Source organism: Psittacula echo (assembly GCF_963264785.1).
Source record: "Psittacula echo genome assembly, chromosome: 3".
NCBI classification, from domain to species: Eukaryota; Metazoa; Chordata; class Aves; order Psittaciformes; family Psittacidae; genus Psittacula; species Psittacula echo.
The window spans coordinates 48,691,587-48,707,789 of NC_137736.1; the positions used below are offsets into that span (position 1 = coordinate 48,691,587).

The following is a 16,203-nucleotide window of genomic DNA, read 5'->3' on the forward strand; positions in this document are numbered from 1 at the left end:
ATCATAAGAAGGACATGGAACTGTTGGAACAAGTCCAGAGGAGGGCCACGAGGATGATCAGGGGACTGGAGCACCTCCCGTATGAAGACAGGCTGAGAGAGTTGGGGCTGTTCAGCCTGGAGAAGAGAAGGCTGTGTGGAGACCTCATAGCAGCCTTCCAGTATCTGAAGGGGGCCTACAAGGATGCTGGGGAGAGACTCTTCATTAGGGACTGTAGGGATAGGAAAAGAAGTAATGGGTTAAAACTTAAACAGGACAAGTTTAGATCAGATATAAGGAGGAAGTTCTTTACTGTGAGGGTGGTGAGACACTGGAATGGGCTGTCCAAGGAAGTTGTGAATGCTCCGTCCTTGGCGGTGTTCAAGGCCAGGTTGGACGGAGCCTTGGGTGACATGATCTAGTGTGAGGTGTCCCTGTCCATGGCAGGGGGGCTGCAACTAGATGATCTTAAGCTCCTTTCCAACCTTAACTATTCTATGATTCTATCATCACTTACCTGTGTTAACATACACACGTGTAGCAACTGCTGTAATACTGAGCCAGTAATTCCTCAGTGAGCCATCTTCCAGGGAACAGTAAGCCATGCACCTCAGAAACTGACTTAAGATGCTGTCTTTGACCTCAAAAAAGAGCACTCAACCTGCTCTTCCTGGCTAATTAGAAGTGAATAGCTGTTCTTAAACTAATACATACATTTCAAATAGACATATCGTGTCTTGAACAGAACACCCTACAGAACTACTACAAGGTCTAAACCAATGAACTCTTAAAAGTCACCTGTGATGCGCTTTACAGGACAGTGCTGTTTGGTCAGTTTTCAAATTTATTATTCTGACTGAATGTCCATTTTCACGACAAAGCCATAGAAAAAGAATTAACACTGCCCTTTCTTAACAGAACAGCACTATATACCCTTATGCTGCCAGACCAGTTACACCAAAGTACAAAAATCCCCAAGACAGCACAGTCAGTGACTTAAAATGCTCTCTCCAAAACCCATGGAGTCAACAAGAGCCGTATAAACCAACATCCTGAAGCAGGGACAAATGCTTGAGATAACTTGAAGGCAAACATTAGAGACAAATCAGTTACAGCAGGGAATCAGTGATGAAATAGGAAGGCAATTAAACTCCCCTGCTCTTGGTCCTATTTGATGCATCAAAATGCTATAATCAAGATTTCCCCCTACCCTAATTAGACTAATCCCACATTTTTTCCTTAAAATACCTAGGCTTTGCATCTAATTAAAAATACCCCAATATGACTGCATCTTTATGCAAAAACTCCTGCTGTCACTATTGAAAAATGAAATCTTCCTGTGTAAAATATGCTTTTATCATAGAATTACAGAATAGTTTGGGTTGGAAGGGACCTTTAGCTCATCTAGTTCCAACCCCCCTGCCATGGGCAGGGATACCTTCCACTAGGAAGTTGCTCAAAACCCCATCCAACCTGACCTTGAACACTTTACAGGGATGGGGCTCATTAAGCATTCAAATACACTGTAACATTAAACCACAGTAAATCATTTCAGGATGAACATGAGAGCCAATGTGAATGATGGCACCGGAATGCCTATGATTTGGAGCTATCCCATAGTAAGACTCTGGAAGTAGAGGAAGAGATTATGAACAAAGCACTATCTAGGAAGTCTTAAATCTAATCTTTTGCTTAAATAAAATGAAAAATGCGAGAATTAGGCACAAAAATTGCTTGCTAGGAAAAGTGTATGTATTCTTTTGGAGCAGAAATTGCTAATATTTAGGATTATAGTCATTGCTGTCTCTTAATTGTAAAAGCCAAGATCAATTGCCAATCTACAAGGAGAATTAAATCTTGTATCTTGATACTATAATCAAATCCTATTTTATGAATTGCCAAAGTTCTAAAATGTCCCAGATTTATAAACTAAGCCTCATGTATTGTGAAAAAATAAAAACTGGAAAGCAATCTTCTGTTTAGTCTCTTAAATTTGGGTATCATATCACATGAATGCTGTGCACTCTGCAACTTCAGTGTGTTAAGACACAAAACCTTCCAAAATGGACTGGCTGAAATCTGTGCTTCCAAAGCCTGGCAAACAAAACCTGCAACTACTAACAAGTAAAAACTGAGAAAATACTGATGGATCACCATATGTTTTAGGTGACAGAAAACATCACACTCTCAGAGAAGAAAAATAAAAAGCAGACTACTGTCAATTTCTATTTAAAGTTACTTTACCATTCCTTTTTTTTTCTTTTATGTATTTTTTTCCATTTACTGTGTGATGTTACATAATAGTTTAACCAAAATGTTTATACATATTTGTATTGTGCATCATTTGTGCCATGCTGGTGCTCACCTGCCAATATCATGTGCCATGTTATTATGTTAGGCACTCTGCGTAAGAATTCATGGATCATCTCTTTTACAGTTGTCTGAGAAGTATCATCACAATTTCTACTACTATGGGTCATTACCAGGTTGACCCATCCTTCATCTTAAGTATCTGCAGACTAACAAGAAAACCAAAAGCCTCAGGACATGCAGCCATTTTTAAAAGACTAAACGTTCAAGACTACATATTTCCTTATATTTATTTTGTAACTGTATTTTTCTAAAACATATTAAAATAGAAAAGATGTTCATCTGATTCATCATACAAAGAAAATACCAGCATAGTAATAAAATACTGAAAATATATGAAAGCACCAAAACATTAAAATATTCATATTGGCAAAGACTGTAAGAAAATATTTCTTGCAATTTTACAGTAAAGTGCTATTCAATCCACTCAAATTAAGGAATCAACATTTTAATAGCATGGTCATTATTATTTTATGGTTACAAACTACTTCATTACCTTTCTCAACAAGACAACAACCCATTTTGTGGGAAGCTAAGCATGTGCGAGTTGCATGCATATGAAAATAATTTAAATAACAGCTTCAGAGTAAGCAGTGAGCAATATAAGCTGCCAATTCATTAAGAAAACAAAATACTGAGAAGCAAACTGAACAGAAATGACAACAGTGACAAATTAAGAAAATGCAGATGTGGTAAAACATTGTAGAAAAGAAGTCTGTGCACCAAGTAGTTCTGTAGCCTTGCCTTTTACATGGTAACTTTTTTAGTTAAGTGTATCGCTGCTTTATTAATGTGTTAATTAACGTATTTTTTTAAACTGCCCTTTGCTCTAGAAACAACACTACCTCTACAATGCACCAGAAAGATACTGTAAGCAAAAATAGAAGCAGAGCATGACCTTTATTTTTCCTCAATGATCTCTTCATCTGTTGAAATCAGCAGACAAAACTAAACGATCTGTTACAAAGCCAATTTATAGCAAAAATTAATTCTAGTAAAGAAATTATTTTAAATATTTAAACATCAAGAGTGAAAATTTTAAATGTATGAAAGATACCATCAGTCTCTTTTTAAGTGTTTATCATTTTAATATATGTATTTACAGCAATGAGTACAAAGAATCCTTTTTAGTAGTTCTCACTAGCTTCATACACCACTTCCACCAGTTTCTGAGAAATGGCAGATGTAACTTTTATGTTGCCTTCAGCAGTATTTCGTCTTCCTTGCTTTTTGACTTGACTTGCTTTTTTCATAAATTCATCTGTAATTTAAGCTTATTGCACATCTCAGGGTAAGTTCATACACTGACTATGCTATTAGCCTTTTATGAACCAGTTAACAGGTCATCAAAAGTCAACTCTCACACTCCTTCCACAATTTGACTAAGAGTTGCTTTCAAACAAACAACAAATAGGAATTGTGTTTTATCATGATGATTTCATTAATATCTTTGGAATCAAACAAGGGTTATATTCCTGGTCAATATGACTGTACGTTATTTGGTAGGAAATATTTACAAGAACTCTGCATCCAGAAGAAGCACAAAAATAAGGAATTTAACAGTGAAAGAAATAAGCCTGAATTACCAAAATAATCAGTAACAGCAAATATCTTCCTTTATATATGCATGTACACAGATTATGTTAAAAATCTACCTGTACATCATTTCTGTAAATTTTCTTGAACAGGCTGACCTTTAGAATACAGTAAGTTGATCGCACCTTCTGTGAGAGCAATTCTGAACGTAAGAATGAATATGATGAAAAAAATTAAATACTGTATTTAAAGTAGTTAAGAGAAAAAACAAACCCTAAACAGTCTTAAATTATGTTGTATTTGGTTTTCACCTTCCAGTTCACTAGTATTTATTGAGTTGTACAGTGGAAATAGGTCCTAGCTCTAACATCTTCCTAGTGCCATGTTCCAAGCATCAACTTTCAGTAATTTCCTTTGCTGGTCATCCATTTCTTCTTTTTTTTTTTAGCAAATTGTACCATCATTCACAACAACCCTCGTTTTGACAGTTCCAGAATCTGAGTGCAGCACTGCAATCTCTTCCACTCCAACCAACCATGACAGGCATGCACATCCAGTGCACAGGAGTTCTTTTTAGCTTCTCTGGGTACACATCAGGTAGAAGCAGAAGGCAACAACAGTAATTGAGAGTAATGATAAAACAATTGATAACTGCTGGAACCAGAGGCAGCGATCAATCTGCTCTTGAAGTCTTTTATTAATTTGTAGTAAATGAGTTAGCTGAAAACAGAAATAGTTCCACTTCATTAGAATTACTGCACATGAAAGTACTTCTTAGTTATTTAGCCAGTAACTATAAACAGGGGGAGGGCAGAGGGAACACACATATATGTGGACACAAGAAGACTTATCTTAGTGATCACTTAATGGTACCTTTTTTATCACTACATACTTCAGGAACCAATTCCACTACAGGAACTTCAAATTTTAAGTTATGGATAGTCCCTACTACCTACATCAAGCAGGTGACATCTTTATACTAGGAACCAAAACATAAAAACATACCACTGAGGTTCACTGATACCCCAGATCTGTAATATACACAAGAGGAATGAGCAAACTGCATTGAAAGTAGCGTTTTATTAAAACATAACCAATCACAAAATTATTAAGTCATTATCACAGCTTTAGCTACTTTCTGTTGCTGAGCTTTTAAAATAGTATAATATACATAGTACCAAAGAGGTTTAGTACAAATTCTTTTATCTCTATCATATTTTATAATTTTGTTCAATATTCAAGACAAAGGAATACACTGTTACCTGTATATGTAAATCTTCATTGGTTTTTGCTGGAATACTAAATGCATTCTCTTTTAATGTTAGGGAAAAAGGCTTACTACTTTCTACAACATGACACCTGAGCCTGTGAAAAGGGAAAAAAAAATGCTCACCAAACATAAATTTAATATAACATATAATTAATAGTAAACAGTCCATCGCACAGTTATTATGTGTGTTTTATCATCTGTTCTGGTTAATTAGTTTTCTAAATGACTATTGCAATGATGGTCTGAAAAGACTTCCTCAGGCCACAATTACATTTTGACAGCTTTTGATATAGAAAGCAAGATCAAAATTATCTGCATACTCAGTTACAATGTATTATTTTAAATTCATAGCACAGGATGTACTGGGCTAGTCAGTCAAATATTTACTACCGATTTATCCAAACAAAAAAAAAATCTAAGCAAACAAAATCCACAGGTTTTCTTTCCATTTCAAACCTCATCATCAATGTTTTTTAATAGAGTCCACCTTTTCCACAATTGAAAATACAGGAACAAAATTTCAAGCCACAATTGAGGGTAGTGGAATCCTACACAACTTATAAAATACAGCAGAAGCTCCTCTAATAACATGCAAGTCAATCAGAGTGGGAATGAATTTATTTGCTAAAGAAACTGTTAAATTGAGGCTGTGGTATTTTTCTATTTTCAGGAAAGAGAAATGCTAAAATTTCCCGGCATGACAAAACAAAAAAGGGAGAAATATGCATAATACAATCTAAGTAGATTCTTCAGATAAAGTACTTGCACATGTAATATTAAAGAGACAACAATTATATTCTCCACTACTTTTAATCTATGTTTAATCAGCTAAAACAGAGCAGAAGCCTCAGCAATATACTGAAGTCTGTAAGCACGAACTGGGTTTGGAGAATCCTTCACTGATTATGATATGCAAATGCTGTAAATAAGCCAAAGGATACTGGCAAAAATAAAATTGCTTCCAGTAGAAAACCATATGCTCACCTATGTTCCATCACTTTGGTCCTAGGGACTTCTTTCCAAAACTGCGTCAGTTCTGGTACACCTGCTCCAGAAGACTGGTCCATTTCTGCTGCCATTATAAGGAAACGATCCTGCAGAGAAGCTGCAAAACCTGCCCTCAAAGACAAAAAAAAAAAAAAAAAAAAAAGGAAAGCAAAAGTGTCCTTAGATAAAATGACATTATTACACAGCTTATAGAAGCATCCTGGAGAAAACCAAATGAACAAACAAACAACAGACGAAAAACCCAACAAAGCGTTTATTGCAGGACATCAGACACTGGACAGAAGTAAAAATAGATCATTATGTTAAGCTCAACAATTTTGATTAGTTTCCCCAAATTTTAGTTTAATTTTACAGAATTAGTTTCCTCTGACTGATTCAAGCACAATCCAGAATTCTGTAAAAAACGCTTTCTCCAGCAAATTCACCCGAACTTGCAACAATTCAGGGAACTGATTTATAACAGATAAACTCCCACTATAACAGAGCACAAGTGAGACACCTGCCACTGTGCCTTTTATTTTTTTGAAGACAAGAAACAGAACAGGCTGCCGACAACAGCTGCTTATGCATAAGTGGAGCAGCAAATCAGTACAGGCAGTTACTCTAATGCTGTCTGACACCCATGTTTTTTTTCAAATAGGAACATTCCCATACAACAGGCAAGGAGACACAGGTGTCTGTCAGTCTTAAACCCCAGCAAGCACATACAAATGTTAGTATCTAGAGCATTAGCCTGTTAAAACTCGCCTGGACTTCTGAAAAAAATCTATTATAAGCTTTTACTTACCACCATGAAGAGACACTATTATATCCAATGATGTGCCAGGTTCACAGCTGCTGTTACTGGGTTTAACTCTGTATTTTTCAGGAGCAGTTGTTCTCACCTATAAACAAGAAATACTAAGCAAGCGTACAGTAAATGCATGTACAAAGTATGACTGTTTCATAACCTCATTCACTCTGCAACAACTAAAATCCCCAAAAGCTTAAATATTAAGACAAATCTTTAAAATACTTTATTTTGTAGGAGTAATCAGATACTGGTATTTCACTTTTTCCTCTCTCTCAACCACTTCTATGTTTTCTGGCATATACTATTTTTTTCCCTCTTATATACATATTTAGAAAGAAACAAGAATATTAAATGCACTATATGTTAAAATTTTTGATATTAAAGTATGGAAACTTTAGTTATTTGTTTGTGCAGAGAACACAAAAGGTGTGGTGGAAAAACAAATCAAGATGCAAGTCAACTCAGTATTTCTGAAGCAAACAAAACTGCATTGATTCCTTTGATGGTGACATCTGCAGATTCAGTTGAATTGTTTCGGAGCTTAGACTCTTAGGTTACTAAAGAAGTAACCATTGCCATAGCTCTTTTTCAGTCAGTGCTCCAAAGATTTGTATTACTTATTACCCTCTTCAGGGTGCTACATAATAGGCATAAATTCAGCCAGATTTCTTTGATCTGCTCCAAACATCACAACGGAATAAAAAATTTCGTCTGAAAATCGAGTTTAATAGTATTTTGTCCTCCTTACTCAAAACAAGTCACACATTTAGTGAAGTAAATGAGGCCACATATAAAATACTTACCTTAAAAGCCACTACGTTTTTAGTGATATTTGTGAGAACTATCAAACATTTTTTCTCTCCAGTTTCTTTGGATCCAAAATATAGCTCTTCTGCTGGGCTAATAAGAAATTTAAGAGGAGTTAGTTTCTTCAAATTATCTATATGACATACCACAGAAAAAATATGACCACAGAGGAAAATAAACCACTTTCAACCCTGCAGCTACAGTCACTATAAACAGTATTTCATCAAGAAAGCTGTGAAAATAAAATGCAGAAATTTTGTAGTGAAGCTCAGGGTTGACTCATGAGCACAAGCAGATCTAGCTGCCTCATCTGATTACTGCCCCTGATTTCTTCCATCTGGATGAGCTGTGACCACCTGCAACACCAAGAATAGCTAACAGATATAAACAGTCAATTCAGCCACTGCATCTTAGAGCGGCACGTTAAGGGAAAGCATCATTAATTTTAATTCATGATAATATTAAAGAATACGAGGTGTCACAGCCAGGGAGTAATTACCATCTCATACATCTATCCTTGTAAGGGATATAGCGCACACATCAGAGGAGCAGGCAGATAGATGCGAGTGGCAATCATTTCAACCACTAACGCTAAATCCACTTGTACTTATGACTCAATCTCCACATACTTCTGGTGACACATGCATAAATAAAAGTTATTGCTTGCTTTTAATATCCTTGTGCAATTAGGAGAGTCATGCATGAAATCTTTCAAACCACATCAAACTACCACAACTCATTTTGGTATAAGTATTCAAATGAATACTATTAGGCAGAAAGTAGGGCATGCTCATATATACTACAAGTTCAGAGAAAACTCAAGTAACAAGTGAAAACTGTTTCCATGTCACATTAGGAGCATACAAAGAACTGCTGCAGTATGAGAACTGCATATTCTTTTGACTGAAAGCTTTGTCAAAAAAAGTGTTATTTTTTTCCCCCTTTTCCCCTTTCTAGAATGCCAATTTCACATTAGTTTGACCTCCTTCTCAAAAGGCCTCATTTTACAGTACCAATCCTTCTTTTCTCTCACTTAAAGCAGTGTATTACTTGAGAAGAAAAACTGCTGGTGATGTAGGGCAAGCCTGAAAGCCCATGCTAGAAGCAGTCTGGTGGCAAATGTATGGGAAGGTTAAAGGGGGTTGGGGGGGGGGGTCTGTGTCTGTGTTTTACAGTACATTAGACAGTCCACAAGATTTGTTTTTCTTCTTGGTGGGGAAGAAAGTATGCAGAGTCAAAAAAGCAGAAACTGATGGGTTTAAAACAGATTAATAGGGTAACCGTATCCCCTTCTGTCAGGTTTGATGTGGCTTTTTTTGTTTGTTGGTTTTTTTTCTTCATTCCCAAATTCTCAACTTAGGTAACCAACATCAGTAAGGAAATGAAGAATTGTTACAAAGTATTTTGGATACCTTAATACTGCGCTATTGCAGTTGCATGTTACAGCAATTGCAAGATGAACAAAAAATGAGGCAGGAAAGCATAACTAACATCAAAAACAAGCCAGAAAAAGAGCTCAAGGAAAGGAATGTTCCACCAGAGCCTGATCTTTCTTGTTCCACCACTACCTGTGGCTATTGACAAACAAATCAAACCAGTGAGGCTTGGGGCCTGTATGCCTGATGTTTATGCAGTCAACCAGTTCCATGGCATTGGAGGTGGGTGGGATGTTTAAACTTAAATGAACACTGAAGCTTTTTAATTTGTCTAGAAACCCTACTTTTTTTCACTTTGATGTGTGTGGAGTAACCCTTCCAGCTTGTACTAGAAATTCTTGTCTCAAAATACATCCACAACATGAGCTACTCTTTTGCCAGACAGTGCAAGTAGACTGCTGCTTTTTTTTGTCTTACCAAATAAATTCATTTATTGAGGAGGAAAGCCAATAAAGACCAGTCTTTTATAGTGAGGTATGCAAGGCAAATACAGTAGTGGTCTAAATTAGGTAGCCAGCTGATTAGTATGGCTACAAATACAAGAAAAAGAAGACCACAAGTACTACACAGTGATAAGTAAGGAATATTCCTGGAAGGGGTTCTAAGGAGGCCTCACTGCATCTTCAGCTAGCCACAGAAAGGCTTGCTGGTGATTTCATGGTGCCAGAGCTGCTGTGCCTCAGCTTCTTAGTCATGCTCTAGGCTGCTCCCTTCACAGGGCAATGCTGGTATCAGCAAGGATACAAGCTAATTATACTGACAGGGCTTACAGTCTCCAAGAGAGGTGCATGTGACTAGTTACAAATCATCTGGTCAATAAATTTGGGTTCAGTGACCTGAAAAAGACTGAAGGGAAATAAAAACTAGTTCTAGCTTCTACAGAGTTAGAGTATTAATAAAAAGCAACAACCGCACATAATTTCAAGAGCTTACTTAAGAAAAAAATCAACACACCAAACAGCCAGGAAAATGGACACACCAGTATTTTATTTTCCATGACAGCAAGACTATAAATATTAGCACCTCTAAACTTGACCAAGTTTACTCTTTCATGTAATTTACATGAACTCAAACACTTCCATTTCAATGGCAGAACTTGAAATATTCTGTGAGAAAAAAAAAGGTACAGTTCACGTTGGGGTTTTGAGTGTTTATGTTTGGGGTTTTGCTGGTGTTGTCGGTTGGTCATGGGGGTTTTTTGAGTTGTTTGTTTTATGCTTGTTTGGGTTTTTCAGAAGTGGATGGAAGATCAGGGATGCTTTTGGCTTTAAACATTCTTTTAAAAACCACAATTATGCAGTCTATGCCTTTGTCCTGCCATAGGAGAAACTAAGTCTATACAGAGGAGGTTTTCTGCACAAACAGGTATAAAGATAATTTTAGTTTCAAAACCAGGAAAATTTGTCAATTTTTTATGCTAATGAGCATGTAATTATTCAAATTCATTCCAAAACTAAGTCAGTACAGCACTTACAAAATTAACTGAGGAATTACCTATAAATTAGATATTTTCTTCATTCATCTAATAGAAAACTGGAAGTGAAAATAAAAGTTAACACCTAAATCAATCTCTAAAAAAGCATTTTACCCTGAAAGGCAGTGAAAAGTGAAATTGTTTAATTGATCCCCCCTCCCCCCAGTTTAATGATAAAAGGCAGATAAACTGCAAGATGTAAGCACCTTGGATGATAAAATCTTCTGAACAGATATGTCATTTATATAGAGCACTTCCCAGACAAGATAAATTGGATCCTTTCATTAAGTTTAATTGGTGCAAACTACTAGCGTACCCATTAAAAGAATTCAACGGAGATTTAACAGTGAAAGCTTAGAAAATACAGTGGTTTTTGTTAAGCCAATGCAATCAATGTCAAATCACTGCTCTCATTACAGCTAAGTACAAGTTTAACTAAATCCAACAACAAACAATTTCTCAATATAAATGAAACCATGAAATGTTTCTATGATTGTATAAAATGCACAGCTACTAAGCATGTCAACGATGACACAAAAAGATTCACTAAAAACATGTAAACCCAAAAATATTCTTTGAGCTTTGTAAAAATGAAAATAATTCTTAAATAATTCTTTGAAGGAGGTTTGTAACTTGTTTTCCTTTAATAGCCTGAAAAAAAGTTTATTTTGAAAAACCAACTAGTTCAGTACTCAAGTGTCCAAGGTACATAAAAAAAAAACAAAAAAAAAAAGAAAATTATTATTACCTGATATGCAATAAAGATCCTTTAAAAGTGGTTAATGCTTTCTTTGCATTTTTTGGTTTGATCTCTGTTTTGTCAGTTTCCTCTGATTTGGAAATTTGTTCTACAGAATTCATCTGAGTAAAAATGACAGTTATAATGATTAACTAGAAACCTGGGTTATACAGGCTACAGTATCATGCAGGTATTTCAGAGAATATAAGGAGGCTTATCTCAACAGTTTATATACTGCAGACCAAGCTTAATATGTATTAATTCCCTGAAGCTGCTTGAAGTCTGCTGAATAAAATGATTTGTTATAGAAGTTACACAATGTATTAAACATGCATGAAACAAAACTACAGTTTTGTTTTTCCATGTATTTTCCTGATGTTCACGTTGGTTATTTTTGAGAACTCCAGACACGTTAAATTACTAGTACTTCAAATATTTAAGATTATAAGGTACTTATGTTATCCCACTGCAAAACTTTTCAATTAAAGCAAACACGCCTGTACAATCACTGCAACACTGAACAGAAAACACAATAACAATTCCAGACTTTATTGCATTGCAGAATTGCTAAACATATCTTGACAGCTTTCAGATGGAATTCTGAAGTATTGAAGAACTTGTAAGAAATAATGCTGATTGTTGGTGCATCCAAAATTGCAGATATTTACATTCTGAGATTTTTCCTCTATTACACTAAGAAAATAGATGTCAGCAGGCCTGGACATCTTATTATAAAAAAAATTAAAGCAGTCTGGAATTAAGTGCAAACAGGGCCAGGAAGGAAGAAATACAGGAGACTGAAAAAAATAGTGACATCATGACTCAAAATGAGCCAGCTGAACAGTTTGCTTAGCTTTGGTTTTATTGCACTTAAAATACAAAGAGAAGACATGAAGAGAATTCCATTTATGTAAATTAGAAGTATGGGAATGAAAGGAATACAAAATTTTATAGAAAATAGATCTTATAAAAAGAAACCACACAGCAATTTGATTTCCTTTTCATATATCCATAACTATAGTAAAAAGTTATTGTGTAAATACACTGCACTAGTTATGTGTTGGGTTTAATTCTATATAAATCTGATCAAAATTACCAGAAAAAATATTCCTATAGCTGCCAACACATTAAAGTTGGAGGCATTACAGGACAGGCACTTATTAATGAAGTTTATCACTCATGGTTCCCTCTACTCTGTGGAAAGAAATAGGCCCTTCTATGGGATATGGGGAAGCACATATATATATGCGCACACACACACATATATATAGATACAAATCTGTAAATATATCTAAAATAAAACAGATTAATTCTTAGTGATGAAAAGAGTCTGCATATAAAGACTGGTAGTGCAGTAAATAATGAAGACAATGATATATCACAGATCACTTTAAATCTGCTAGTTTGGAAGCTGGCCCTATTAAACAGTATTTGAATATTTCTATTTAGACACAGTGAAGTAAAAAATAATTAACTTAGAAATAAGAAATGCCAACCATTCAGAGACAATTAAGGGAGTACTTCTGAAAAACAATTTTAAAATCGTTAAAAAAAAAAAAAAAGAAAAGAAAAAGGTAGGGCCTTAAGTGTGCCTTATGATAGCTACATGAGAAACATAAATGGCAATCTTAGCTCACTGAGAAGATGATTAGCAGTTTGATTGCACTGTAGAAAAAAAAAGAAAATACCATGAACTAAATCAGATGGGTTTTTTTACCTTTTCACTCAAAAATAATTACGTAGAAAGCTGAAGTCAGCCAAGCAAATTAAAACACATACAGAGGTTATTAGGCACCAAAGCCAACTTACACATTGAAAAGGGATTCTCCACGTTTCTGTATCTGAGAATCAGAGCTTGAAAGATGTGCTACAATCAAAACAAGCTACTGAGTCTAACTGTCAGGAAGTTGCCACGGTTATGCAATGCTTCCTTTTTACCCTAAGGTCAGTGAAATTATCTTATTCTGGATTGCTGGTCAAGTTGCAAAGAACAACTGGACTACTTAAAGTGAGCTCTGTGCTTCAAAGTGTTCTACTCCATTAAACAGAAGTTTTGCAATGCATATTCCAGAATTAATTATGGCATTAAAGTAGTGTATTTCAGATTTTTCCTACTATTTTCACGAGTGATATCCTCACTGACTATCATTACATAGTCCTAAATAACACTTCATATGGACTTGTGTAAAATAATGCCCTTATATTTCTGGACAAACACCACTGCAGGAAGATTATGCTGTAAAACAGAACTGATGGATTGGGGACACAATTTCTCCTGGGACTAAATGAGAACTTTTATATGCTGAGGTTTTATCAATAATTTAAGAGAACAAATTAATATCCAGTATAGTATAAATATTTAAACTGTTAATATTTTCTCATGTACATACTGACTTCAACTTCTAAGAAAGCTAGACGTATTTTAAGATTTACCACTAGGTAACCCAAAATTAAAAATAAATCTATTAGTCAAACTTTGAAAACAAATCACAGAACTTTTAAATTTTACTGAACAATTCACTGTATTCCAGAGATACACTAAACACTTGGCATACATTTTGCTCAGTCAGAAGCATGAAACTGGTCTTAAAAGAAAACAAGTAAGGTTGAAACTGCGAAGAATAATCTTCAGTTTTAATGGGTTCTTTTGTCAAACTGAAGAGCAGAAAAAAAGAAGAAAAAAATTCAACACACGAAAGCCAGACAAGAAACAAAATTTATATGACTCCTGTCCCACTTTGTAACCATTTAACTAGGCTTGCCTCAGCCTTCAGAGTTAAGATACCTTTTTCTGATTAAGGTTTTGTGTTTCATTCAGCTCCCCAGTCTCCTTGGTGTCCGCATCTATCTCTTCTTTACTTTCATGCTCATCTTCACTAGTAATGGGCCCATTTTCACATAAAGGAGTTTGAAAATCATCATCAACCAATGGAGGATAACTGTACTTGAAAGAATCCTAAAACATAAGGAGATTTTTAAAGGACCAGTTATTTGGGAGGATGAGAAGTATCTTCTCTAGTATTTTTTAAACAAAAATACTACAAATTATTTTTTTTCCTCACATGACTTGTATGTTTCATTTACCCATTCTAACTTGGACTCCTGTGTAGAAAGGTGACACTAACAATAGTTTTTATTTTGCCATCATTAATAGACAAAGAAATAGTCACCCAATGACACCACTAAATTTTAACTACCGTTATTTATAGTCACAGCACAACTGCAGAATCTGGTCTTATCAAGGATCAGCATTCAGAGTCATAATACTCAAGTTTCTTTTTAGTTGTAGGAAACATGGTTTAAATATGACAGCTATTTCTAAAGAAGGTTCCAAAAGTGATAAAAAAACCCCCAACTTTCTTTGTATTGTAATTTTGTAATACCACAAGGGGGAAAAAAAAAAAAAAAAAGAATAAAAACCAACCCCCCAAACCACAGAACAACCCCAAACAATCCCTTCATTTTAACCTAGTGTTTGGATCCTTAACATATCCTGTAAGCCAGACCTCAGCCTTTGGAATACTGCATCAATTTAAAGAATATATTTAAGACACCTGAGTAATGCAGAAGCAGCATACTTTAAGTTCTCAGTGCTCCTACACTAAAGCATATCTTTTCCACAGGAAGACCAGTAAACAAGCAGGTTTTTGCCAACTAGAAGTTCTCTTAACAGTCTCCTAATAGGTTAATTACATCTAATATTAGAAACTGTTTAAGCAGGGATCTCCATTCCTACTGCATTTTCAAATAGTTTTTAACCCCAAGTAAACTGAATTTTTCTGTCAGCTTTTCCAGTGAAAGAGGAACATAACATAGCTTTGACTTGTGTGAGGCAGACTTCAGCCATGTCCACAGTTCCCAAGCTATGCTAACCAGCAAGGAATTAAAAAATATTTGTTTCAAGAAAGGTCTCCACAAGCATGTTTTTCTCAAAACAAAGACTAATATGATGTTAGGAAAAATGGAAAAACCTTAGATGGGAAAGTTATTAACGCTCTTAGAAGACGGGTAACATGGAGCCAACTTGGTCAACAATCACTAACTGGCAATGAGACCAAGGCAGTATAAAGAATAACGCCAAGACTATACTCAGCCAGACACTTCAGGATGGTATTTAGCAAATGCCCCAAGTTCTTCCTTTAAAGATGTAATTACTTATGAGGCAAGCTGGTCTAAAAAGGAGCCAGGAAATACTCAGCTCTAAGAAGGAGAAAAAGAAACTTCCCCTCTATTGCAACAGGAGTACAATACTGTGGGAGCTAGTCCCAGAACCACTACTATACCCCAATTCAAATCCTTACTGAAGCCACATTGGACATCATCAGCCCTTCCTTCAATTCCCACTCCTGAAGTTCAGCAATTTCAGCTTTCTCTAATGTGAGAAAGTTCTTATGTGAGGCTGGGGAATTTGGGCAGCAACTTTCCATGGAGAAAGAGGGTATCTTTTCTTCAAGAGTCTCATGCAAAAGCACTTTTTAAAGGCTGCTATTTTCAGTAGTAACTTAGGTACTCAAGATAACTTAGTCCTTTATGTTCCCAAAACAAGTTTCATATTCTGGCTATCCTGAGTTTATATACAAATGAACATGGCCTCTCCTATTATTGCTATTCTATTCTGATGCTCCCTATTATTCTATTAAATTATGAAGATTATGTGAAGTGATTTACCAGCTTTGTGAAAAGTTAAACCTGACGTAAAAGATGCTTGTGCTGTTTTGCTATTTAGATTGCACTGGAATAGGATCCAGTTTCTGTTAACGTGATACTGGATTGTGGCATAGTCTTTGCAGC

General features: G+C 35.4%; 1 protein-coding gene across 2 annotated transcripts in view; it reads right to left on the bottom strand.

Moving 5' to 3' along the window:
- Positions 1-3,417: 3,417 nt before the first annotated feature.
- Positions 3,418-16,203, bottom strand: part of MOSPD2 (motile sperm domain containing 2) — a 30,216-nt gene continuing 17,430 nt past the window's right edge. For both annotated transcript variants that reach the window (XM_080612612.1, XM_080612611.1), the window contains exons 9-15: positions 14,198-14,368; positions 11,422-11,534; positions 7,760-7,856; positions 6,951-7,047; positions 6,140-6,269; positions 5,148-5,250; positions 3,418-4,605 (exon numbers count right to left, since the gene is read on the bottom strand). In XM_080612612.1, coding sequence (XP_080468738.1) covers positions 4,459-4,605; positions 5,148-5,250; positions 6,140-6,269; positions 6,951-7,047; positions 7,760-7,856; positions 11,422-11,534; positions 14,198-14,368 — 858 coding nt within the window. In that variant the 3' untranslated portion in view covers positions 3,418-4,458. The remainder of the gene's footprint in view (positions 4,606-5,147; positions 5,251-6,139; positions 6,270-6,950; positions 7,048-7,759; positions 7,857-11,421; positions 11,535-14,197; positions 14,369-16,203) is intronic.